This window comes from Ischnura elegans, chromosome 2 (assembly GCF_921293095.1).
Source record: "Ischnura elegans chromosome 2, ioIscEleg1.1, whole genome shotgun sequence".
Lineage (NCBI taxonomy): Eukaryota > Metazoa > Arthropoda > Insecta > Odonata > Coenagrionidae > Ischnura > Ischnura elegans.
The window spans coordinates 22,410,607-22,437,079 of record NC_060247.1 but is presented as its reverse complement, the minus strand read 5'-3'; the positions used below and the strand labels follow the sequence as shown (position 1 = coordinate 22,437,079).

Here is a 26,473-nt window from a genome sequence, read left to right as displayed (position 1 = left end):
AATCGTTACTTTGTTCAGTTGTTGAATATATACAGGAGAGGAGAGCCCCTTAGTTCCCACATTGTCCTTATCCTGGATCCGTCACTGTACATGTGTATTTTTTTTTTGACATGAAAGTTCAAATATATAGAAGGAAAAAAATCGTGACTGGAAATTTCTGGAAATCTTGGGCAAAAAAAAATCACACTGTATATTCGATAAAAATGGATGTACTACATATTTTCACCAATGTAGTTACAAGGAATGGACAAGGTTCACCAAAAGAGAAAAATTAGAATACATGAACAGGATTTCTGGAATTAACATCAACTTATTGAAAAACATCTCCGAGGACAAGTAAAAAATGATAAAGCTGTGCAATAATCCTTTGCGTTTGGGTTATGTCTTAAATTCACTCAGGAATACATACATATTTACCATTTCCTCTGATGTTCTAAATCTTGAAAACTCCCTTTGAAATTTTTCCTTGTTTTAATTTTTCAAGAGCTTCCTGGTGTTGATCCAGCTTAAATGTTTGGATTCCCAGGGTTTCATAGTCCAGATACCTTTAATAAAATATATCAACTTCCGATTAGCCATTTCTATTCAAGCAAATTGTCATCCTTATATACTCAAATGATATTCCTAATTTAATTAACCTACCTTTCACCGAAAGCATCCAGGAGAGCCATTGCTTTATTGAAACTGAAGGGATTAATATTGACACCAATTATTGTGATCTCCTTCTTATAGATTTCAAAGGGAGATAGCCTGAAATACAATACAGTGTTGAAGTTAGGAGTCAATCAAATACATGACAACTTATGCCATAATAATATAACCTACATCTAAGGTAAGTATGAAAACAGCTTCATTTCAAAGTTAAAATAAAAATTGTACAGAAAAATATTCTTTTATCTCCTCCTAATCTTTCTGTCAACAGGTTATTGATGTAATGTAGAGAATCTAACCTCATGATAAACCTATGGAGTAGGCATAACAAGTTAATCAGCTGCATCGTGAAACCTGGTCAGATGAAGGCAATCTGTGAAAGGAAGTGGAAGGCAAGAATGGCAAAGGAAAGTCTCTGATGAAATGTTAAAAAATTATGAAGATGTTAAATTGAATTAGTAAGGTATGACAAAATTAGCTCTTAGGAAAATGGGTTCATTCACTCCGGCCCAAAAATGCCCTTCATCAAAGAAGATGTAATAGAAACTATGTAAAAATGAGCAAAATTATCTTTATTCAGCCATCGTCTCAGACCATAAAAGAAAGGCAAAAATTTCTGACCACTTTGCATGAATTGGTAACGTCATTATAACTACATTTCATTAATTCGTTCATAGGAACCGTTCATTGAGGGAAGGAATCACTGACAAGGGCGAAAAAAAATTAATTGGTGCTGATGAGCAAGGCCGAAGAAGTGTTGAACTACTCGGTAGGAGTATATGACTTCATCAGCTGATCTGTGGAAGGCTTGATGCTATCAAACTTCAGCAATTAATAGCTCAAGAAGTTGGCAGCAGATAAAAAAATAAACATGAAAATATAGGTCTCTTTATCTTACAAGCTTTATCAACAATTGACACAATGGTGATTGAGTGGAGAGCTTCATAAAACCATTCTTGATCCTATACCAATCGATGGTGATGAAAATTGGAGATGATGGTTGACAATGTGAATGGAGCAAGGTGTGTAAGATTTTGTACTTTTGAAGTCCTACAAGATGTTTCATAGAAAGTAATTCAACTAAAAAGTGAAAATTAAAGATATCAGAACTAAATCCAGCAAGTAAGGTTGGATACATTGGGAGGGAGTTTAGAGGATACATCCTCCCTTGAAAATTTGAGATAAAATGGTAAATATCTCATTTATGGTAACGTGGTGGTGATTCAATTCAATTCTTCTGAAATAAATTTCTAGGTTTACCATTGAAAGAAGTGAATGCTGAAGAGAGAGTAGTTGACATCTACTTCCAAAGTGGGAGATTCAAACTTAGCTTGTGAATTTTAAGGAACAAAAAACTCTTTTGAACAATGGCACTTCACCGATCATAGGAGTAGAACCTTGCAGAAGCTGATGAGAAAAGAAACCTAGTTTGAAACAAGGTTCTGGAGAAGGATACTGAGGGTCGGATAAAATGGGTGGCTGAAGTGAGAGAAAGAGGAAGAATACAGCAGAATAGGATGAGGAAAGGCAATGCAGATTACCTAATTGAAGAAAATGAAAGAAAAGTCTTATGAGGAAGAATCTTGGATAGCATTTCGGTGAAGGATATAGGGAGATTCATAGAGGAGAAAAACTAGCATCTGATAGAGAGAACTAAAGGACTTCTTTGAATAGAGTCCTGGAATTGCCACTCCAATAATAATCAAGCTGAGAGTGTTTCCAGAATCAGTCAATAATTTCACATGTTTTAACGCTTTCCTTTTGTTGTGTATACACTAGTAGGCTCCAATAAAGGAGTTGTTGTGGAATTCTAGCATGGTTGTCTGGAGGTTTTACTGTATTAACAAATCAATTGATTCCAAAGTTTAAAGCTAATCTCACTACGGTCTCTCTTTTCAGCTAGCAAAAATTACCAAGTCTAGGATCTTCCACTTTTTCTTGCATACATATGCATTTCAAAAGCTTACAAAAAGAGGACCTGAAAGCTCTTGAGTAGTGTATAAATATGATACAAGATGTAAAAGTAACTAACGAAAGCAGGATATTTACTTTATTTCAGCTTGCACAGGAGCAACACCAAAAATACACATCTTCCCACCATTGCGAAGTAGGTCAACCCCTTTTTCAATGGCTCTAGGATTTCCACTACAGTCAACGCACAAGTCAAATCCATTCTTCAAGCAATCATCCTTTTTTGGGAATTGTGCAAGTAACTGATCAGGTGTCACTGCTTCATACCCAGTCCCTTGTGATAAGAGTAAAGCATCCATTTGTAACCATCATAAATAATAATTGAACATTATAAATAAAAGAATTAGAAAAACATTAAGTTTTCTACTTTATACCCACATAGCACAAAATATCTTCTAGATGTCTAGAAAACATCTAGAATGTCTTCAGATAATGTCTAGAAAATATCTTGTAATATCTTCTAGATATATTCTAGATATTTTTTAGATATCTGAATGTCCGCTTTACCTATATCTAAAAGATATCTTTGAGAAGGTATTTTCTAGACAATCATATTCAAATTGGATCCATTGGGAAAATTCAGGGTAAATGATTCGCTAATGATCCCAGCCAACATAGGAGGATTTATGGGGGGGCAAGGGGGCATGTGCCCCCCCAGATGGTTTAAAATTAGGCAAGAATTTCAACAGAGTTTATCATTATGACCGTTTTATTTTGTGTATTACAGAGCCTCAATCAGTGGAATAGCGAGTGGGTGGGTCTGGGTGGTCCGTTTCCCCCCCAATTCTCCCCACCCAAATTTCAAATTTATTTTCTTTAATAAGGCAAGAAATGTCCTGACCCAATGGACCCCCCCGAAATATAAAAATTGATGGTTTTTTCAATTTTTCCTTTTAGGAGTCAAAGTGAATGTGTTTTTATATTTCGGGGGGAGTGGGGGGGGGGGGGGGGGGGGGGTCCGGACCCCCCCCAACAAAATATAAATATTGATGATTTTTCATTTTTTTCTTTTATGAAGCAAAGTAAATGTGTTTTTATATTTCAGGCGGGGTTCGGATGCCTGAATCCCCCCCAAATTTAAAAATTAATGATATTTTTCTTTTATGAATCAAAGTAAATGTGTTTTTATTTTTCAGGGGGGGTCCGGACTCCTGGACCCCCCAAATTTAAAAATTAATGATTTTTTTTTATAAAGCAAAGTAAATGTGTTTTAATATTCCGAGGGGGGTAGGGGAGGTCCGAACTTCCTGGTACCCACTGTGCAACACAAGAATATTCTAGGCATGATAAGTAGGATATATTATTTAAAGTATACAAGACATTGAAGATATTTTCTAGATATCTAGAAGATATTTTGTGCTATGTGGGTAATCTTCTGCAGTACACATGATAAATGTGATAGAAGATAACAATTGAACAGATTTTGGCAATGCTCATAATAGTATGACGCTGCCTATGATATGAATCATATTATATATTTCACGAGCCAGTATATTCCTCAGGACCCTTTGCTCAGGAGGCAAGTGTTCTGGTCTCTTGGCTGCAATACGCCCTAAGTATGTAGTACAGTCATATAATAATGAATAAAATTATTGATAAAATTTGAGTAACTAGTGATTTTGACAAAGAAACTTTAGATATGCTCCAATGGAATCGAAGCAGCTCCTAAATGAGACTTTTAAACTTACCAATTTTCTGGAATAAATTACGCCTTTCTGCTTGAGGCTCACTCATAGTGACATATTTGTATCCTTTGAGGTGGAATAGACAAGCCCAGAGGTTACCAATGATCCCAGCACCAACAATCAATATTTTGAAGTCAGGAGATACATTTCCCAGGCGCTCCCATCCATGAGATATACAGGATAATGGCTCGCACATTACAGCTAATTATGAAAAAAATTTAAGGGTGCTTGAAATCTTAAATATAGTTAACTTAATGATAAGGCAAAAAAATTGTAGAATTCCAGGTAATCAATTAAATTAACAGAACTTTGGTATCAGATATACCTCTTTGAAGAGGAATGTTGCTAGGCAATTTGTAGACTTGAGTGGATGGAGCCACGAGGTATTCAGCCCATCCTCCATCTCGAAAGATACCAATTGTGTTGTTTATTCCACCGACCATGCAAAGATGATAATTTCCATTGGTGCAGGACCTACATTTATTGCAGCCACTGAGGAAGAAAATGAATTATATGGGTAAAGTTATTAAAGTCACAATTATCACAAAACATGCAGGTGACTGCGTGCTCCCATATTCATTGAACAATTCAAGAAATACCTATACATAGCAGTGTTATGGTTATATGTTCCAATGGAGAGAAAAGATTAAATGGATACTCAAAAGAGGAGATAGGTTTGTAATTTGAAATTTTTACTTTGGTTTCTGATTTAAGCTCCCTCTAAATCTTTTGTATGTATTCAATTGAAAAAGTTTTTTTTTACGTGGGAAAGTGATGTTAGGGGAGTTTTGGGGGAGTTGATAGGAAAGTGTCAGGAGTATAATTCAATGAGTGGTTAATCATTCAATGGATGATCAAGGCTCTATTGTACACTCATCAAATAAAGTGAACAATCATCTTTAGTGTACAAATGCAAAATCATAAACCTCTGTCAACCGTACAACTCAATCATCGTAACATCCTCCCCATTCTGACATTCTTACTCCTTCCCAAAAACCCAAGGGCAGGGATCAGAGAAGGCAGGGTTTGAGTAACCCAGAGTGAGGGAGGCCTTTCCAATCAGTGGTGCAGCGAGGGGGGGTTTTGGGGGTTAAACCCCCCCCCCAGAGCTCAGAGAAATTTTTAATTTTAATCCATTTTAATTAATTGGATTGATATTACTAATAAAATATTTTAAGGATTACCTAATAAAATATCCCTCAGAAAGCCGTAAAACTCACCATTTTGAACAGTTTTTCTTAAAATTCCGCAATTTATTAATATCAGACTTACCGCTTATCCTGGTGGGTAGTCCATACCCCAACACACCCCGGTATTAGCTTCACTTAAACCCCCCCCAGCCTTAATTCCTAGCTGCGCCCCTGTTGCCAATCAACTGAATACTGGGCTAGGAAACCCAAAGATGGATAAGCAGAGGTAATGGTCACACTGACCCTTCGTGACGTCTTTTATTTGTTCATCTGCTTCAATGATAAAGTCTCCTCTGACATCATGCTGATAGATGAGGGCAACAGGAGCATCAGTTACCATCTAAACTTTGAAGACTATGACTCAGGCTGCACACATTTCCTCAATGGCCTACCACTCTGCAATGCTTTGGCCATGTAGCAATTTCACCTGTCCACATTTCCATGGGGCTTCTTGGGTTTAAGCTTCTGTTGCTATTACTTAGACATATGTGTGTGTGTGTGCGAGATGATGCATCAGGATAGTTGACCTGAAATTTCATGACTTTTAAGCCTGGCCTTTAGAGTGCATCCCTTTGGGCCCCCATTGTCAGATTTAGGGGGGAAATCCCGAGATGCTTAAAAAATAGACAAGATTTTTAATACTATCTAATATGTATCAATAAATTTTCTATTTTAATATAAAAGTAATAAATATTTACATATTAATAACTTTTATATTAAAATTAAGAGTACATTTCGTATAGTAATTGTTGCATGTAGTTTTTAATCTCAAAGATCAGAAGACCATTTGCCTGTCAGACCACAGTACCCCCCCAGAAAAAAATTCTGGATCCGCCCTTGGGGCTTAGCCTTGATTTCTGTTTCTGTGCTGTTGCAGAAGTCTAGTATTCACAGCTTGGAGCACCTATATTCCTGAATGTTGAACTACACCCTGCCTCACATCTAGGTGGCTGGCTACTGAATGGTGGTCTAACCAATCTATTTCTCTATCTTTTATGACATTAATGTCATAAAAGATAAAGAATGCCAATTGGCTCTACCTCATAAGTACATATTGTATGGCAAGAACTGAGAGCAAGTGAAAGAAATATCTCTATGCTAAGTATCATATCTGAACGATTCAAAGAAATTAGAAAAGATAAAAATGTGTTTTTTTCATGTTTTAAATTGTCAAAAATATTCACTTTTGTAACTTGCCTAAAAAATCTTACTTTTCTCTCCAGCAGTGGCTTAGTAAGCACAAACTCTGTCTCCTGTACTATAATATGGATTTAATATGCTAACAGCTTGCTCAGTGAGCCCTTTATGAAATTTGCCCTGTAAGAAGATGGTTTGATGGTGTTACTGCAGCTAACCATGGTAGCATGTCTGCCTGACGATCAGAAGAACCAAAATTGTATTTCAGCTAAGCCAAATGATTTTTTCATAATTTTGCCTCTTTAATTAATATATTGAAACAATTAAATAAGTATTACAAGAAATATGATAAGTATACATATTATCACTCTTCTTCCATTGCTTGAATCCTTCTGTGGTCTTTATTGGAGGATGATGGAATACTAGAATGTCGGCAGAATCAAACCAATTGTTTCAATAATAATTCAAATGCTAACCAATTCAATTAGGCTCTGAATGTAAAAATGAAACGATCATGTTGCAATTTTAATGGTCAAAACTTCAGAAAAAAAGTTAGGGAAGGGGTCGATGGCATTTAAACATGTAAATTATTTCTTGATTAAAGCTTCAGTAGCTCGTGGTGATTAAAGAGAGACATACGGGTGTATGCCACGTCGATGTATCGGAATTGCCCTGACATTTCATGACCAACTGCTAGCCACTTCTTCAAGTGCACGGTAAACACCCTTATGTCTCTCTTTAATCATGAAAATTATTTTTTTTCGGAACGTCTCACAATTACCTCTCTGAGTCTCAGTGACATTCGCGTTATTCGAAGTATTGGAGACTATGATGAGACGTCTCCGGGACATTCATTGCTATACGGGAAGCCATCCCTGTGGGATAAAGGAAACCCTTAATTGTGGAGGATAAATGTTAGAAGTTCTTGAGGAGGGGGTGTTACCTGAAGATTTTTTGGGTCGGAGTAGGCGAACTAATGAGTGGTGGGGGAGTACCCATTAGTATGGGGATGACTCGGAGAAGAGAAACCTTGTGCTAGGGACAACACCCTCACACTGTATCTGCTCCTGCCATTGTTAATTAATTTATTGGCTTGGGGAGAGGAGCAACCACCTTCCCCTCTGAATACTCTAATGTCTGACCAGCTATCTCAAGCATCAGGGTCATAAATTTATTTAGATACATAACTACCAAATTTTTTTGGTGGTTTGGAAATCTAATATTTGTTACATGCTAATGGGACAGAGCTAGATTGCCTGTTAGAAAATGTACTTTATTCAAGAAACTTTAGGTATGCTACTATTTAGGGATAGTAGGATTAAAGTGTTCATTCATCCTGATGGTATTTACAATTCATTATTATAGATGAGATGACAGAAGCAAAGGCTATGCATGATAGGGATGCAAGTTTGGGTTCCACCATAGGGATTTACACAAGCTCTTTGAGGGGGGGGATGCCCACCCAAGACAACCACCCATAATAAATGATTACCATATCTGGCCCTTGCTGGGTAGACTTGGAATGCATGAAATATTTAATGAAAACTTCATTCTTAAGGAAAGGGGTGGTTTGCTACTTATTCATGGCCATTGCCACCAATTAATCGGCAAATATCGAGAATGCTGAGTCATCTAATGTTTCATACAGGTTTAGGACTTGCCCTAACTTCACTTGGCCACCCGTAAGAATGGAGAAAACTGAACTTAGCCCCAGGCCACCACTTTCACGGCATCTGAGACAGGTCCTAAGAAATGATATATGTATAGTTTTCTCACAGGTTGGGGCAAGCCTATTATGAAATTCCATGCACCAGAACAAATAGGGTTCGTAGGTACCCAGCTGTGACATTCCCCCACCTTGCCAAAATGACTGTCTGCTCCATAATTTCAGAAGAATTTCATTGTAATAATTTAAAAAGGGTGACCACATTCACAGTATATGTATATGTTGGCTTTGGATTTAAAGCCAACTTCTCGAAAAAAGAGTGGCCTTATCAATGTTTACATCTGTGTAGTTACATTACACTTAAACCTACATCAGAGAACTGGGATCGGGGAAAATGAATGATTAAAGGGCTGGCTCCTTGTCCCAGTCTCTAATATCAGAGGGGTATAAAAAAACTCGTTGAAATTCCCCCACCTTTTAAAAATCCATTAAATTTATACATTCTAAAAGGTGAAAAAAGAGCCATAAAGCTTTTTCCAAAGGGACCATGCCACAGTTGAATGGCTGTGTCTAATACAATCTAGTGCTGGCGTATTTAACTTATATCCACTGTGATAATGTAAGAAACTTTGTAGGGAGTAGTTTTTGTCTTGTCCCTATATATCTCTCCTCCTATTTGGCGTGTCTCCTATCTCCAATTCTGCAAGTCCGTAATGTCTTCAGAAATGACTTAAATTTTTCCATCCCATATATTGACACATATTTTTACCTTCTCCTCTCAAAATCTTTTAATATCCTACCCTCAAGTTACATAGATTACATGCATGAGCCAATTTAAACCTCTTTGTCAAATCTTAATTTTCTTACTTCTGTGGGATGCAAGACTAGCAAATAATATTGATTTTTGGACATAATGGCTAGAAAAATCACAGTTTGTTTGATCTTGAAATGCATTATTCTCTTTTTTCAACCCTTGCTTAATAATAATTCACCATGCCGTAAAATCAGAAAGAGAACAGTTAAACAAATAACAATTTTCTGTGTCTCCATAAATATGTACTTTCACCATAAATTTACTATCATTGAGATAGTTAAAGTTAGCTGTTATTTTTTCCATGTGGTCGTTTAATTAATTTTTGCAAAATACGTATGATATCACCTTGAACTTACCTATTAGGATCCACAACTACATTGTCTCCGCACTGAATATGATCAACGTTGCTACCAACTTCTGTTACGACTCCACTTATTTCATGCCCAAGTGTGAAGTCACTATCTTTGCAAGGGAATGTTCCCTTAAGAGAGAAAGGAAGAAAAGCAGATTCAGCTTTCATTTTGCATAATATTTACACAAATAAAGAAGCATTATGATACGTGCTTTCTGAAATTCATTGCCAAAGGGTTCTGTAAAGCTGCTGGCAGTTCTGCACTGCAACCCATGACTTTACTCAGTTGATGTTTTCTGCCCTGGAGCACCAGTAAAGGCAGTAATGGCAGAAATTTTATTTGTACAAGGGATTCGGTGGGTGAATGAATTTTGATTGCACATTACAATTGAGGACAAACATGTGGCAAGTATTGTGCCGGGGGAAGATATTTGCATAGATGTGATGAGAGAAGAGCTGGATCCAAGTAAGCATTTCCAGTTAGGTAAATGTTAAATACTTCATTCACACACTTCTGAATGAATATACTTTTATTATGATTACAATATGTAAAAATAATATTTTTAAGTTATCGGCCTTTAATTCAGCTTCAATTGCATTTTAGTTCATTTGTTTATGTTCCAATGTACACTTATTCCTAATACCTTTATAGAGTCACCCAGAATTGCACATTTTGTGCAAAGATGCATTAGAGCAAATGATCTGCCTTGACTAAGATTCGAAGCTGGCTCTCCCAAGTTAGAACACCTAACACAATTTCGGGAAATAATGGGCTCAATTCCGGTCAAGGCAAATGATTTTCCTCTGTGGAATTTTCGCTCTCTAATATTTGTTTTTTATGCCTGTATATGCAGTGCAGAAATTATATTTTGATGTGCTTATTATTGCCATCCTTGGAAAATACTATTGTGCCTTCATTTTGGCACAATTGGAGTGCTTAGGTTGCCAAAGGCGATATGAATTGTTGCTAACCCTAACTTGACCTTATAGCCTTAATGTGTGTTGCCATATCCATAATTGCTGCTGATGAACCAAAGTTTGGCTAAATCATGGCCACGTTCTTTGTGCAGATCGGTTTTTAGCTATTTCTTTTCATTGTCTGCATGATATCAAATTTTAAGTTAAAATTTCATATTTGAAGCAGTTCATATTTCTGATGAGGCTGCATACTTTGCTTAGCTCATTGGTGGGTAAAATGGAAGTGCCCTTAAAACTAAAAGGCATTTGCATCGACAGATTAGTAACTTGGCATCAGTGCTTAAAAACCTCATGTCAGAGGGGTTTATTTGCACCGCTCAAGTTTTTTCCATGGAATTCTCAATCTAGGAGGACCCAACATCAATTTTTAATGCACTTTTAATCCCAAACATCTCAGTTTATTCCTCTCAGATCCAGTTTTTCTTGCTTGGAATTAACTCCACTGCTTCAAATGCAATGCCCCATTAAATTAAAAAAAATTCATTGAAGGTTTAAATGGAATGAGCATTGCATGTGAGCTTGCCCAGGTATATGAGCTTTGTATAGATAATAATAGAATAATTAATATTTAACTAAATCCCAGCTCATAAACAATAATAACAACCATTGTTTAGTAGATTACACCAGTGAAGTGCATTCCCTTTACCTTTATCCATGTGATGAAAAAGAAATGTTAATGTGCTTAGATAAATTATCTAACTCTTCAGTTCCTGGAGTTGATAATATACCTGGTCGACTAGTAGCGGATTTAAAAGAACTTATTGTGCAACCATTACTATTTTTAGTCAATGAATCGCTGAGGCTAGGGATCTTTCCAGAACCCCTAAAACTGAGCAAAGTAATACCTGTGTACAAAAACAAAGGTAATAAGGATGATATAACCAACTATAGGCCTATCTCACTTTTAACACAGCTTTCTAAAGTTTTTGAACGTATATATTACAACAGATTACTTTCTTTTGTGGAAAAATACAAAATTCTTTCTAACTCTCAGTGGGGATACCGGAAAGGACGTTCTACAGAGGATGCCCTCATCACTGCCTGGAATTTTATTTCAAATTCTTTGGATAATGGCAAACAGGTCTTGGCATTATTTTTTGATTTCTCTTGTGCATTTGATATGGTTAATCACTCCATACTCATAAACAAGTGTCACCAAAATGGAATCAGAGGAGTCGCACTGGAGTGGCTAAAATCATACCTTAGCAATAGAATGCAATGTGTTGAAATGAGACTTAGTGACACACTATGTAAATCAAACCAAAACAAGATAACGTCAGGTGTCCCTCAAGGTAGCATCTTGGGTCCTCTACTCTTCCTGATATTCATTAACGACTTGCCCTTGATTGTTAATAGCATCCATGTCAAACCAGTCCTCTTTGCAGATGACACAAACTTCCTAATTTCAGCTAATGACATCAATGAAGTGCATCACTATGGTCAGCATATATTAGATTTAGTCTGGAATTGGTGTCTTTCCAACAAATTAAAATTAAACAGTGCAAAAACTCAGTCTATGCTGTTTAACCCGAATCATTCCAAAGATTTTGGAACATTGACACTGAACAACCATACACTGAGTCTAACTAAAACTTGTAAATTCTTAGGGCTACAAATTGAAAATACTGGGAACTGGTCCTTCCATGTAAAAGACTTGTGTTCGAAATTGTCCCGAGTACTGTATAGTGTGAGGTTCCTAAAAGCATCCTTACCTCACAAGGCGATGATGTCAGTTTACCATTGCAACTTTATAAGTAGAGTGACTTATGGTATTGTATTCTGGGGATCAACTGTAACGCTATTAGATACAATTTTCAAGATGCAAAAAAAGATTATAAGATGTATAATGAGTAAGCCTTATACTTATTCTTGTAAACCCTTATTCAAAGAACTGAATTTGTTAACAGTGCCTTGTATATATATATACCAACTATGTTTACTGATAAAAGAGAATATTAATGATTTACCAATTAATAATGATGTACATGAGCACCTAACTAGGTCTCATCGCCACATCCATGTTACCCTCCATAAAAAACGTATAGCAGCAAAAAGTCCCATTGCAATGGGATCAAAAATATTTAATTTCCTTCCCAAAAGTATTAATTTGATTAATTCTAATAGGGAATTTAAATCTTCTTTAAAGAAATTTTTAATTAATAAGTGCTACTACAGTGTAAATGAATTTTTAAATGACAAATGAACTCTGACCATTTTTACATTTTTAAGTGTTATGTTGATTACTTTGACGTGTCTTATATCTATGTTGTATTCATAAGATCCTTGGACAAATAAAAAATTTATTATTTATTATTATTAATGATGCCTACTTTGAGGAGTAACCTAGGGACCTAAAATCGTGACCCTTAATGATAATTGTCCTGGGCATGTTTTGCAGATTGAAAATGTTATTTATCAACAACATTCGTTTTCATGTGTGAAAACTGCTCTTTTGTCCATGTCTTTGGATGGCAAATATTTTTATAGAATCATTAAATTTTCAGTTCAAATAGATATCCATAAGTATTTTCTTAAAGTTTCTATTGTGTGAACAATATGGTGAGAAATAAGTGAAGGGTGCAGTTTTTTTTCTTCACTACTTTGACCAAAAATCCTAATTTTTCAACTTTTTTGATTGGGATTGGGTTCATCTGCCATCCTGAATGCAATAGAATGGGGGACCTTTAGTTCTATTATCTTTTAATTTACAATTTACCAATTTAATACATCCTTAGGGAGAGAAAGTTGAACTTGATCTAAACCATTGACTAAAAGTATGAAATCTTTGGCATAAAATAGGTGATCTAAATGATGAATCTGTGAAGAAGCTATAGTGCCTTTCTCTTAATAAATTTCTCATCCATGATGACTCATGGATCCTTTGGTATGTATGGTATATTGGCCTCTGGGAAAGTACAGCATACAAGACCTGTCTGATGTTACCTCTCCACCCACTTAATCAACGATTGGTTTGAATGTTTCTGCAGTATTTTATTCTATTATTAAAATAACTCTACAAAACAGTTGTTATAATAGATGTCTTTGCTATGGGAAAAAACGTCTCTTATGATCATGAAAGTTATAAATACTAACTCAATAATTCTGTTTTATTCTGCTCATTATATATCATCTTAGGCCTACCTTTACCCCATGCCTGTTTCATTTTGTGGTTGATTGAGTTGTCCTGTCTTTTTCCCAAGGTTTTCAGGAGACTTCTCTCTTATTCTCCTAAAAAATCCTAGTATATTCACGAGATTATGCACTCACTCATTGTCAGTGATTCAACCCTGAAGTTAATTTGGGCAGGTGAAAATATATTTCATTCCAGATGAAGCCACAAGCGTGCAAAGTTCACACATTCATGGTATTGGGGCCATCCTTTCCCTATCATAACTTCCACTTATTCTAAGATGATGTTTTGAGTGGGGTAACTGAAGGCTTCACCTGGGCTTTGAACCTGGGATCCATAGATTACGCTCTACCCAATGGGCCACCATGCTAAAAAAATGATAAATACAACACTGGTGTGCATTTATCCTAATTTTGGGGTGACTATGCCCCCTCCGAAGTATTAGGCCTACCGTACACGTTCAGTTTGGTCTCAAAGTCTGGACTGTTCAGTCCTGGACTTAGGGAAGAATTGACAGTGTGTGGCGATTCCTTGAGGCGGATTGTCGGCCGGATGGGAAACCAATGAGTTCGGCCAAACTGCACAGTTCTGGCCTCGAGGCTAAGCCTTGAGGTCAGGATGGAACGCATATGGTAGGCCTTAGCCCTGAAGGAACTACCATTTGCAACTCCAATTGTTGGTTTGGCACCTAACCTCAGTGACAAGAGGTGATCATGCCAATCGTTATACTATAGGATTATTCATCAAATTCATTTAGTTGGTTTCAGCTCTTCAGGCTAACTTCTTCCTCAGGTGTACTTGGGTTCATTAGTATTGAGGGGACGGTCAACCCCTCCGACCACCCCCCTTTAATCCACTTCTGATTAGCCTGAGAATGGCTGAGAGAGAGAGAGAGAGAGAGAGAGAGAGAGAGAGAGCGAGAGGGAGGGAAATAGGTTAACCCGAATTTCTGGAAAAATTGAAAACATAGCAACCTTTACGGCGGCTCTCCAAAGAAATTTTTTATTTTGCAAGCTTAAAAAACAATGTTTAAAAATAAGTGATGTATGTACATCTAAAACAAGCTTGTCTATGCATATCAGGCTTCTAATGCATTATACCTGAGAGGCGCTGAAAGTGATGAACCTTTCACCTTGCTCCCCAAAACAGCGAACTGAATCCATTCCTGGGGCTAATAGTGCTGGGTAGTGACTTAAGATGATGAATTGATAGTAATTGGGGTGGGCAAAAATAAATGCAAGGTCATCATAACTTATTTGCAGAAGGACACCTCATAAAATTTTATTTTTAAATATATGGAATAATTATAAATATGAAGGGGTATCACAGCATGTCTCAGCCATGCCCTCATGCGTGATTCATTAAGCTAATTCAGACCACTGTAATTAAATTTTTCTTGACTTTCCTCATTTCGGGGAGGGGAATGAGACCCCTCAATATCCCTGGCCATGAGAACGGTACATTGTGCAGAGATAATTATAAATCTAGAACTTGTTGCAGACACCCATAGGCCCTTAGGCAATTTTTCAATCATAGTCGAGTCTGCATGTGCCAAATCTGCGACTCCTCTCCAGAAACCAGCATGATTGCTGTGGTACCCACGACACCACTGGCAGTGGGGGATGCATGGGGGGGTCTAAAGGTATACCCCTCCCCAGTTTGGACCAAAATATACTCTAGATAAAAATGAAACTTTTGGAGTTTGTCACTTTGTACAAAACTATTTAGTTATTTATTTTATTCACTATATTTTTATATTTACCTACTTCAATGAATTGGAATACAAATTAGCCCCAAATTTAGGGCCGATTTTACACGTTTTTGGTATGTTAAAATCCAGTGGCAAATACAGAGAGGGTATCCAATTTACACTAGATAGAATGGTAAATTTGTTCGGATCCCCACTATTGCTGAGAGGTTACCCCCCAGTAGGCCCCTCCTTGTCCCTATCCTGGATCCGCCACTGCGGTAATCCTTGCGGTTACGATTGGACAATGCATTTATGATTTTTCAGAAATCATACGAAGAGCGCTGGTATAGATTAAGCTTACCTCTGCAATATGAAGATCTGTCCCACATATTCCCGCGAAAGCAACTCGCACCACGACATCCTCTGGAGTAATCGCCTTCGGTACCTCCTTGAAAACGCTTGTCAAACTTTTTTTGCGTGGATCGAAATTCAGTGCTCTCATTCTCCCCATGTTTGGCTGTGCTTCTTCGCAGCGATATCGAACGTACGACTCTTCGCAGCTGCTCGGACGGTGATGCACTGCGGTGAACACCGGCGCTGGCGTGACACAGCGAGGCCAAGTTGAAAATCTCAAGGTTGAGAGGCTATCAAGATGATTGTCTTGCATCACTTATGCGTCTTATCGGACCGCTTTTCCTTGCACGATCCGACCGCAGTGTCTGCTTTGTTGTTATTCTATCTTGTATTTACTCTGGCGTACTTTGTTGGGAACCCTAAAAATATCCTATAAATAAAAAAGAAGTCACAAAGAATCGATGGAAGCTTTGATGTGGCGGCGTTTGAAACGGAAGTATATTCGATCTGTTGAGTTGACAATGCGTATTTTATGCAAGGAGTAGTAACATCAGGGGCGGTCGGCTGGTCGGCGATCGCCGATGGCTCCGAGCTCAGGGGACCCTCACAACGCTCGCGTCTATCGCGAAGCGTATATAGAAGGTCTAATTAAAAGAAGACTCAGATTACTTGAATCAAAGTTTTTATTACCATTATAAATTCTGCGTATTCATTAGTTGCTTTTCATTGCATGCATTTTCAGTGTAAAAGGGGGCATCCATTTATTAAGTGAGGCGTTTATAGGAGAAAGGGGTGAAGGCGATTCTCACCCAATCTCACGTAGGGGAGAGGGAGGGTTGCGGCAAGTGTCACGTAGTTTTTTACGCAAGAAACAGTGCAAAATGTGATTCTAGACAACGATTTTAGTAATCTTAAATAATCATCATCAATAGTGAACAATCCTAAGATCGGTTTTACGCAGCTCTCCATTCCTCTCTCCTATCCGCTAGCCTTTTCATAACGACGAATTTCTTTTCTTTTAAATCCTCAATAACCTGTCCTATGTAATTCATTCGGGGACGTCCCCTTGCCCCCTCCCTTCCACCTGTCCTTCTACGATTGTTTTCATCTGGCCGTCATGTCTCAAAATGTGGCCCGATAAGTTGTCCCGTCTTAAGTTCTAGTCTTCACTACGAAATCTTAAATACTAGTCTTAAGTAATCTTAAGTAAAATAATTAAACAATTATTTTAATAAATCCAACGCAATGAAGCGTAGATCAAAGTATTTACGCTGAAAATAGGCGTTTTGAACAATCTCACGAGGTATTAGAGTGAGGGGGTCGAGTCAAATCTCTCGATATCTCATTAAGGGGGAGAGGTGAGAGTCCAAAAATCGCCAAGATCACCTCACGTAGCTGATGGACGCCCCCAAAATATTATATAAAAAATAACGGTGTCAGATGATGAAAGAGAACCTGATGGTTTTTTGGAAGTGTTATTCGGAAAGGTTATTTTAGATTTTTTTGAAGATTTCAGCGCAGTTACGAGGAAAAATTCCCTAAATAATTAATAATAGAACCGTAATACATAACTAAATTTCATAAACTTGAAATTCTCACTTTTTAAGTATTTTTTCTTAAGCAATTACAATTTTTTGTTAACTTTTATCTGATTTTTAAGAGCCATAATAGCGTCAAAATCTATTTTCAGGCGTGCATTTTCCTAAAAAATTCCGGGGGAGGACCCCCGAATTCACCGGTAAGCGGGGCCCCGTCATGAGTCCAAGCCGAGGGAACTCAATCGCCCCAGACCGCCCCTTATAGTAACATGATTTTCAATGACTGGGAGTAATTCATTAATTTGCCCTCCGGGCTTTAAACTTGTGCCTATTTTTGTATCTTTTACAAGCTCGTTTAGCCGTAACTCCTGTGCAGTTCAGAAAAAGCGTCGATTACTATTCACCCGTCATGAATTGCTGTCCAAATTTCATTAACCACTGATTAATTCGTAGTTACAGTGGCGCCGACTCCATGGGGCCTGAGGCGGCGCGAGCCTCCTCGAAAATTCGTTATGGATGGGAGGAAAATATGTCAGGCTTGTCGATTTTCCCCGGAGTGTCCAGATATCGATATTCGAGTTATCAGGGTTCTAATGTTGTTCTTATGACTCTTCTTAAATGCTTAAAAAACTTAATACTAACTACTTATAAAATTTCCCGGGGCAAGATCCCCGGTTTGGGCCCCCCAATATTTTTTGTAAGTCGGCATCCCTGCGTAGTGGCAAGGATTTCTAATCATCACTTATAATTTTATGGGTTAAAAGTTCAAAATATGCGATTGAAAAGAATCACCCGTCTGAAATGCAATGAAATACTCGTTCAATCATGCGAGGAGAATTTTGACCTATTCCGGAAGTCGAATCACGAACGTTAGGATTTCAGAGTCAGTGTTGCTGCTCCCACTGCACTCAGGTAAAATTTCTTTCAAGGCAATGTGGGGGGAGCTGTGTATCATTAAGGTACTGATATTATCGAATATTCAGAATGCCTTGAGCCCCACGAAAATATTGAATACCTGTTTGAACGAGTCTATTGCTTTTGAAGCTCTAGGTATCCTGAGATATATATTGCCTCCCCCATTATACCTTCCCTGATAGATCTTCCTCAATACAGCACTAATATTCTTTTGTTTTTCTCTCATATTATTCTTATTTGATTTAAGATATGTCCTTGATTCCACCAACAGATTATTTGAAGTACAATGAAGTCTTTATTTATTCACTGTGGGGTTGCCAAATTATTAGCATTTATTTATTAACGGTAATACATTTCCAACTTTTATTTTACCTACCTGTTCAATACTCTTGATACTGACGGCACTATATACAGGTTTCAGGAATTTTTTGACATCCTTCATTCGTAATTATTTCTCTAAATTAAATTTCAATTTTTTGTGGCATTGGCTTTTTTTTGACGGAATCATATTTCTTTAGCGTGCCTAAACAGTGCCCGGGGTCGCGTCGCACATGCGTTATGAGTCGTTCGCGATGTACCTTTTTGGATTGTGATATTTGTGTTCATTCGATATATCATCATCATAATGGGTATGATGCTGGATTTTTTTTAACAACTCTGACCCATTTCTAACGCATTTACGATAACTCTTTAAACTTAGATACTTACTACATTCCGCTTACCTTGTTGCGTTATTTTAGATTATTCCTATTTTCTCAGCTTTGTTTAAGTATTTTTGATTACTCTGTTTGTCTTTGTCTGTAAAGTCCATTTGTTTCATATCTATAAAGCTTTACTCAGCTTTGGCCTTCAGTATACGACTCATTTATTTATTTGCATAATGATTTCCTAGGTCGATGCATTAGTATCCATCTCAAATATAAGGTCTTGCTGCCAGACCCTAGACTGAAAAATAGACTTTGAATTCTAGCATTTGAATTCAAAATCAGTGTATTTTCCAACCAAGTTAGCCATGTATTAATAACGCCAACATACTACGGTAGATCAGATCATATAAGTAAAATAAAGTAGATAGACCGAAGAACCGATACATTCAGAATGTCGTGTTTTCCACGATCAATAAGAAACTATAATGGCAACGTTAAAACTTACAAATAGGTTAGTTAACTTGTAGTTTAGCCTACTAATTTATAGATTCCTTAATGCATGTTTCTGAATTTTCTTAGTATTTCTAACAGAATGTTTAGTATGTTCTAATTATATTGGCAAATAACCTTCATACGTAGTTGGCAAGTTTTACCTTTGCATGAGTGTGGAAGTATACTTTTTTAGTATGCGTAACATTTTATCGCCGTGTGGTGTGCAAGTGGGAATGCTCTTGCATGCTGGTGATTGATCACCCCTTGCCAAACACCCTGGAGGTGGCTCGCAGGGTATTATGTACCTGGGTGTATATGTCTCGAAGGATTCCTTTCGCTATTTAGACTGCGCCATCGCTGTATTTTTTGTAAGTTTTACGGTGTAGTGAGTGAATATAGTTCATTATCTTCGTGCTAGTATCATAATTATTGCCATCGGAATAGTATTCAACCACTTCATTTCACCGCTAACTCTCATAGTAAGAATAGTAATCTCAGAGCGGTTGGAGACACATATTTCATCACGTATTAAGTTCGTAGTTAGAAGCGGAAGCGAGTGAAATGTGACTGTGGAGCTTGAGTGCGAAGAAGAGCGTATTTAAGACCTTTCACACTCGAGGTCACAAGATCTTTGATATCCTTATTTATGTGGTTATTATCAGTTCGTATCTACTGGGAAATTTATAGCTGGGCAATGTACTCAGCTATTGATGGATATAGGCCGGTTTTCTTTGGACGTTTTGAATTTTTGTAGACAGATTATTGTATTGATCCATAAAATTCAAACCATTAAGTTAATTTATACCTACGGGTATAAATTACTACAAACAGCTTGAATCAAGGCCGTATCAAAAAAGCTTTCGCATGGGGGATGGTCATGTATAGGGAGTATACCACTGACATCATTCCAAAATTAGCAGTGCTGGAACGCACATTCCTTAACTTTTTTAGAAGTGAAATATTACTACGTCTCTATTTTTATAACAAGCTATAATTTACATTTCATTACAAAATTTTTTGTTTTGGTTACGAATGCATATATTAAAAATTTGGAGGCAATAAAATTGATAAAAGTGTTATTTGACTATTATGCCTTATGTTAACGGCGTTCCGGCACCATGAAACACTGGGGTAAACATTATAATATCTCCAAAAAAACACAGGATATGGGCTAAGGCCGGCGCTTATTTTTTCAAAATGATCCGATTTAAAAGTTCGTATTCTCAAAATGTGCGAAATGCGAGAAAAAAAAATATAAAAAAGTTTCAGGTTCGAGCGACGTCGGATAGCTGTGCCTGAGGCGTCTAAAGGGCTGTGGTCTGCTTGTACCCCTTGACCCTCAAGCTGATTACGACCTTAGCTGTAGTTGTCTTATAGCCATGCTTTATAAATGATACTTTCTGCTTACTTGCGAATCAGTGAGGATCCAGGCATATTTAAGAGGGCAATACCATCAATTTTATAGGTGAGGTCTGTCGTCAATAATGTACTGATTTCATATCTCACCGTAAATATGGTCGGAAGTTTGGGGATGCCTAGCTAAAATTACTGCAAATAATTATTTCAATAATGGGCTAAAATTTAATATGAGGAAGTTCTTGCTTTGAAATCATATAATCCTAATTCATAAACATTTCTCCGTGGATTTTCAATGGTTTTCGATATATTTCTTCCATTTTCATTTCCTGGATGCGTTCATTGTGATATATTTTCTTGAATGAACTCTTAAGTGCGAGCGTGTTTTATTTTTATTGTCGGTCGCCCATGGGTTCAGCCATGACTGCCTACTCCGTCTTATAGACTGTTATCTTCACGGCGCGACTCAAGTTATTTGTGCACGTAACTGTTGATAGCGGGTGACGCACCCTAGGAGTTTATAAAGCTGTTCCATGCTCTCTCTTGTGGATGAATGCGGTATCGAAGTCGCGATGATTTCTTTGCTCATTTTAGACAAGGCTTGAGTAAAATATGTTCATTGTTCATACATTCATGAATGATAGAGATAGCTTACTTTATTTTTGTGGTCATATTTCAGAGATCATAAGCTATGTTAACACTCGCCAGAGATGATATTCGTCTCATTTAGCATATATTTAAATGTTCTTTTAATCTTGATCCCTACAAACTTGATGTGGTATTTGAAACGCGATTTGATACAAAAGACATTCTGTGTTCAAGTCCACGATAAATAGATGGAATGTATTGCTTAATATCATGCAAATAATATTCCATTTTTATGTTACTGTTTTACATTGGATTACGTAATTCATAGACCGCTTACCATATTATGTAGGTGAGCATAGATATGACTAATGAAAATAATGTTTAAATTATTTGCTTGGAGTTTTAGGTGCCACTTACATGGTGTGGTATGTTTTTGCATGTGAATATTTGTTGATGAGCGTGAAAGTACAGGCTTATTGCTGGCTTCTATGGAATGTTTGCCACGTATTTGATACGATGTTTGCTGCGTGTTTCACAGAAATGTATTTTTGGAGAGCCTCATGTGAGGGTAAATATTATTTCATATTTTCACGGCAGTTCAGTTCCAGAAAGGATAAAAATATAAATTTTAGCGAGGTAATTTGAGAACTCCGATCTGAAAATAAAAGAGGAGCCTGGAAATTATACGATTCGAACGCCAGTTAACTCGTGGTTAGATAGCGCTTTGCTTGCGTTGGAATCAGTCGGCCAATTTTGGCGGGTCAACCTACTCTCCCCATTTCGCCGAGGCGGGAGTGTCAATGAAAAATATCAGAGAAAGAGCAAGCGAATTAGGATATTAACACTCTTGAGCCTGGAAATGAAACGAATCAGCGAAATAAGCTTGGGAAATCGAATGGAGGAGAGAGAAAAAAAGCAATCAATGTTCGGGTAAAAAAATATTTTTTTTTCGTTCGGCAAAAGGTCAGAATTTCGTAACGCAGTCCAACCGTGAGAGAATCGGGGAAGGATGCGCGATCGATCGTAATTGGATCAAGTTCCTGGCCACGCATATTTCCTTTGTTCGATTTGGGTGTGTAGTTCGTGCCGATGAAGTGACGGATACAAAATGAGCTCGGTGTTAAAGCCGTCCTTTATAGTCAGGCGGGCTGAAAATAAGTTGAAGTTTGAGCCACAATTCCCAAATCCAAACAAACACATATTTTCAACTTTTAGAAATATTTGTTTTTAAGATTACATTCATAGATGACATAATTCGGCTTTAAGGGGTAAATTTTGCTAAAATAAAATTTTCCATGTATGCATATGAATTTATATATAAATATCTTATCATTTGTCAAAATCATAGATTTTGACAAATGATAAGATAGATACCTATTTTCCCCTGCCTTGGTCTAAAGCGTATCTTCTTTGAGAAGCCTCCACTCTGGTAACCTCGCACCTCTTTCATGAATATGAATGGAAATGATCTTAACACCTTCAGTTGTTTGAGCTTACTGTTGATCAGCCCTATGACACTCCCTATCCCGCTCCATTGGGAACCCATGGTCTTTTATTGAAGTCGTTTCCTCAACCTGCCGCACGTTTGCCGGGGCGGCGCCACGTATTCTGGAGGGCAAGCATTAGCGGGTAAGTCCATTTCCTTATCGTTGAGCGCGTGCTACAGGTGAGTGGAAATGGTGATTTTTTGTAATTAATTAAGATTTAGTTTTAATTTATTTTCGTATGTTAGTTTTCTGCATTATTTCCTTATTGTTCTACATTAATATTTCGTGGATATATATAATAGATTTACTGAAAAAAGGAAAATGCCGTAGACGTGTGTGGTACCGCGTTGCACCACTGGTTATGGCCACTGGACTTCCGGGATTTCGCTTTTTAGAGTCCCCAAGGATCCTGAGAAGCGATGAAATAGCTGTGCGATTCCTTTTTTTGGTATGCCAAAGCTCCAAAATTTATACATATTTTAAATTACAGGTTCTGCTGTTCCAGTGGTCAATGTCATTCACAGTGGAGGAATGAAGTAACACTGAGAAAATGCAAGATGTACGACGGCTCTCATCATTCTCTCTTACTAAATTGAATCTATTTTAATATAAATGTTAAATTGTGTGTACTTAAAATTTATTTTTAATGAGATTATTTTGCATTGATTGTATAAATAATTTCAGTTTCAATAGAATCGTGTAATCATTCTGGAAATGTAGATTTGATGTGTGTGTACATTATATACGTTGGAAAAATGTTAATCGTTTTCATTCTTAATACCTCTTTCAATGATTTCTTTTAATGCAGCTGTTATCGATGGTGCAACTCTCATGAAAAGTAGTGTTGCCGCGAGACTCGAGACTTTCTCGTCTCGTCTCGAGTCTCGTCTCGTTTTCGAGACGAGACTCGAGACGAGACCGTAGGGTAGAATTCGAGACGAGACTCGAGACGAGACCACCTTTTGACGAGACGAGACGATACCACTTCCACGAGACTCTCGAAAGTCTCGAAATTTAGATGGACGTCCTCAATTGATATTTGGTATAGTTTTATGCCTATAGGTTTATAGGTTTATGCTTAAAACTATATCCTTCAGTTAGGACGAAACACATTTTACGTTATTCTTAAGCATTATATTTTAAATACAGCTGAATAATAACTTTTCGATAGATGATCAAATTATAAACTAGAATATTTGCTGAAAAACCAATTTCTGAATGCATGAGCCAAGTAAGGGAGTGTTAATGGCTGACTACTTTTCCTTGTTTCCTGGGATAATTAATTTGGAAAATTGGAGCCTTATTTTAATGTAAAAAATGTTCTGGCTAAACTTTCGAGAGCCACAGCATTGTGTTACAAAAATGTGTTACGTTGGGTGGTCAGCCCCTCGCTCGGTATCTTTTGCTTTGGGTATTTCCTGCATTTATTTCCTCTTGATTTCTTCAGGGTTCCAAGGTCTTTCTTCATTCTGCACTTGTGAAAGCATCGAAGTATCGTAAACAAAAGACTGCATTATACAAATATAAAATTAGGACGCATGACGAGACTTATTCCGCGTCGGTAAGCAATACTGTACAACATAATAGATCGTTACGAGAACGCCAGAAATCGTGTATGACTTTCACGAGAACGCCAGAAATCGTGTATGACTTTCGCAAATTGCTGTTTCCTTTTTCTTTCTACCGTTTTTTTTTAGCAATCCATCAGAAAATTCACGTTAATATTACTTCAGTAATACATATTACTGCGCCCTTCATTTCTAAATTTTTCCTAAAATGGCAACGACAATATAATTTTTATTGCAGCTGAGAGGAATCCTAAATTACCTCTATTTCGATCGCTTCAACTCCATTGGTGAAAGGTTTTCACACGCCGTGCTAACTCCAAGTTATGCATTGAGTAAGAAAAATATATTAAAATTCTAAAATTTTTACAATTAGTGAATTTCATGAGAGACATAAACGTGTTTATAATTATATTCATTAAAATTCATATATAGTTATTCAAGCTGAACTCCTCTGAGATCCTGCCAACTTCATTTTTTTCTTAACTATGAAGTCTGTGGTGCTGTCATCGGCACTAAAATCTCAGTAAGCTGAAGAGTCATGGTATCCTCAATTTTTCATCTCACTCATTTGAAGATACTCGGAGAAAATGAAAGTCGTGCCTCAGCATTTTATCTTTTCTGGGAGAAAAAATTCGAATCGGTTCATAATTGGTAGAGGGTATTTCGAGGTGGTATTAGTATCTTCGTGTATTGCTATCTCATTACCCTATTGTAGTCCCATCTCTAAGGCCATGTCCGGAAACATTTGATCCGCATGTAATTGCAAAACAATGTGGCTAGCGCGGCTGTTAGCTAATAATTATTTCAATGTATTGCATATTGTAAGGACTTATGGAGAGAAAGTCGTACTTAAATTTTTTACAATTTTAATAAATTTTTAAAATTGGCGGTGGAAAAATGTGTCGTACACAGTTATGCCACACTTGCCGGGAAAAGCCTGTGGCGGGGGGCAGGAGGCTGCTGTTGGCCGCGCCGCGATGTACAGGGATAAATATAGTATCAATTATAAATGAAAATATTCGAATTAAATATGACTTGCAAAGTAATTTTACGGGAATTTCAGCCAAATATCCTGTTCAAAATTATTACGTGTTTTGACTATGGCAACATGATTGACTCTTAATCACTATGGCCATAAAAGATTTTTTTAGCCACAGACGGCAAGAAAATCAATGTTATTGAACCGTACAATGTATATATATTTTTCTAACCTAAATAGAAATGTGACCTACACATCTAATTTTATTCGATCGCAGTATTTTAGGCATAACTAATTCCGATTCTAGAAATGTAAAAACTACTATGTCTTTACATGAGACAAGTGTAAAAATATTTTTACACACATAAATACAGCAGAAATTAAAATGACAAAAGCTTTCTCGGGCACCAAGTGAGTGGTTGTTGTATAAGTAGCCAAAGTTTGTGTCGGATTGCCACCGTCGGGTGTTTGAATAAGAAGACGTTCTGCTGACAGTGTCTTTTTCTTGTCTGAGAGATCTTCAAATTTATCATTCGCTAGGAAAACACCAAAAATTAAAACGTATGCCCCGAAATCGTTTGTATGACGTTGCCTTTGACAACTATATCGTTATCACCGTTCAACAATTCGATAATTGAGCCTCTGATGAAGTTTTCCGTTGGGTTTTCGTATAAATGCCTGTGAATGACTTATTCAGTGTACTTGTGCTTGGCGCCTGTACAAACTTTTTCCTAACCCCTACACATTAAAAACTTTCAAGAACCTTCGGCGTCATGCCAATTATCTGACTAATTTAGACTTTACCAACTATATAGCCTCAATTTCCTCCGAATGTGTTTCCAACCCAAAACGGTTCTGGTCTATGATCAACTCCAGGCGTAACTCTGCTTCCACGCCTATGGAAATGTCTTTTGGTGATGTAACTGCTGTTGGTCCTGGGCGTGCTGACCTTTTTTCCAAGTTCTTTTCATCCACCTTCACCTCTAATCAACTTTTGGATACCTCTGTTCTTGATATTAAATGTGTTAGTTCCCACTCTCTCTCCTCACTTTCCACTTCTCCCGATGAATGTTTGAAATTGTTGTCATCCCTTAAAACTAACCGTGCAACTGGTTCAGATCAGCTGGCCGCGATGTTCCTAAAAAATGCAGCCCCTTCCTTGGCTTTACCCCTATCCATCATTTTTAATAGATGTTTTTCAACGGCATATTTTCCGTCAGTGTGGAAAATTGGCAGCATTTTTCCACTCTTCAAATCCGGAAAGAAATCTTCTGTAGAATCATAC

The 26,473-nt window shown here is 37.2% G+C and overlaps 1 protein-coding gene across 1 annotated transcript; it reads right to left on the bottom strand.

The window, feature by feature from the left end:
* Positions 1–193: 193 nt before the first annotated feature.
* Positions 194–15,946, bottom strand: LOC124153457 (D-arabinitol dehydrogenase 1-like). Its single transcript, XM_046526612.1, has 7 exons — positions 15,626–15,946; positions 9,471–9,595; positions 4,633–4,799; positions 4,311–4,508; positions 2,701–2,896; positions 643–750; positions 194–545 (listed from the first exon to the last, which is right to left on the bottom strand). The coding sequence occupies exons 1-7, from the start codon at positions 15,929–15,931 to the stop codon at positions 434–436; spliced, it is 1,212 nt and encodes a 403-aa protein (XP_046382568.1). The 5' UTR covers positions 15,932–15,946; the 3' UTR covers positions 194–433.
* Positions 15,947–26,473: the final 10,527 nt, after the last annotated feature.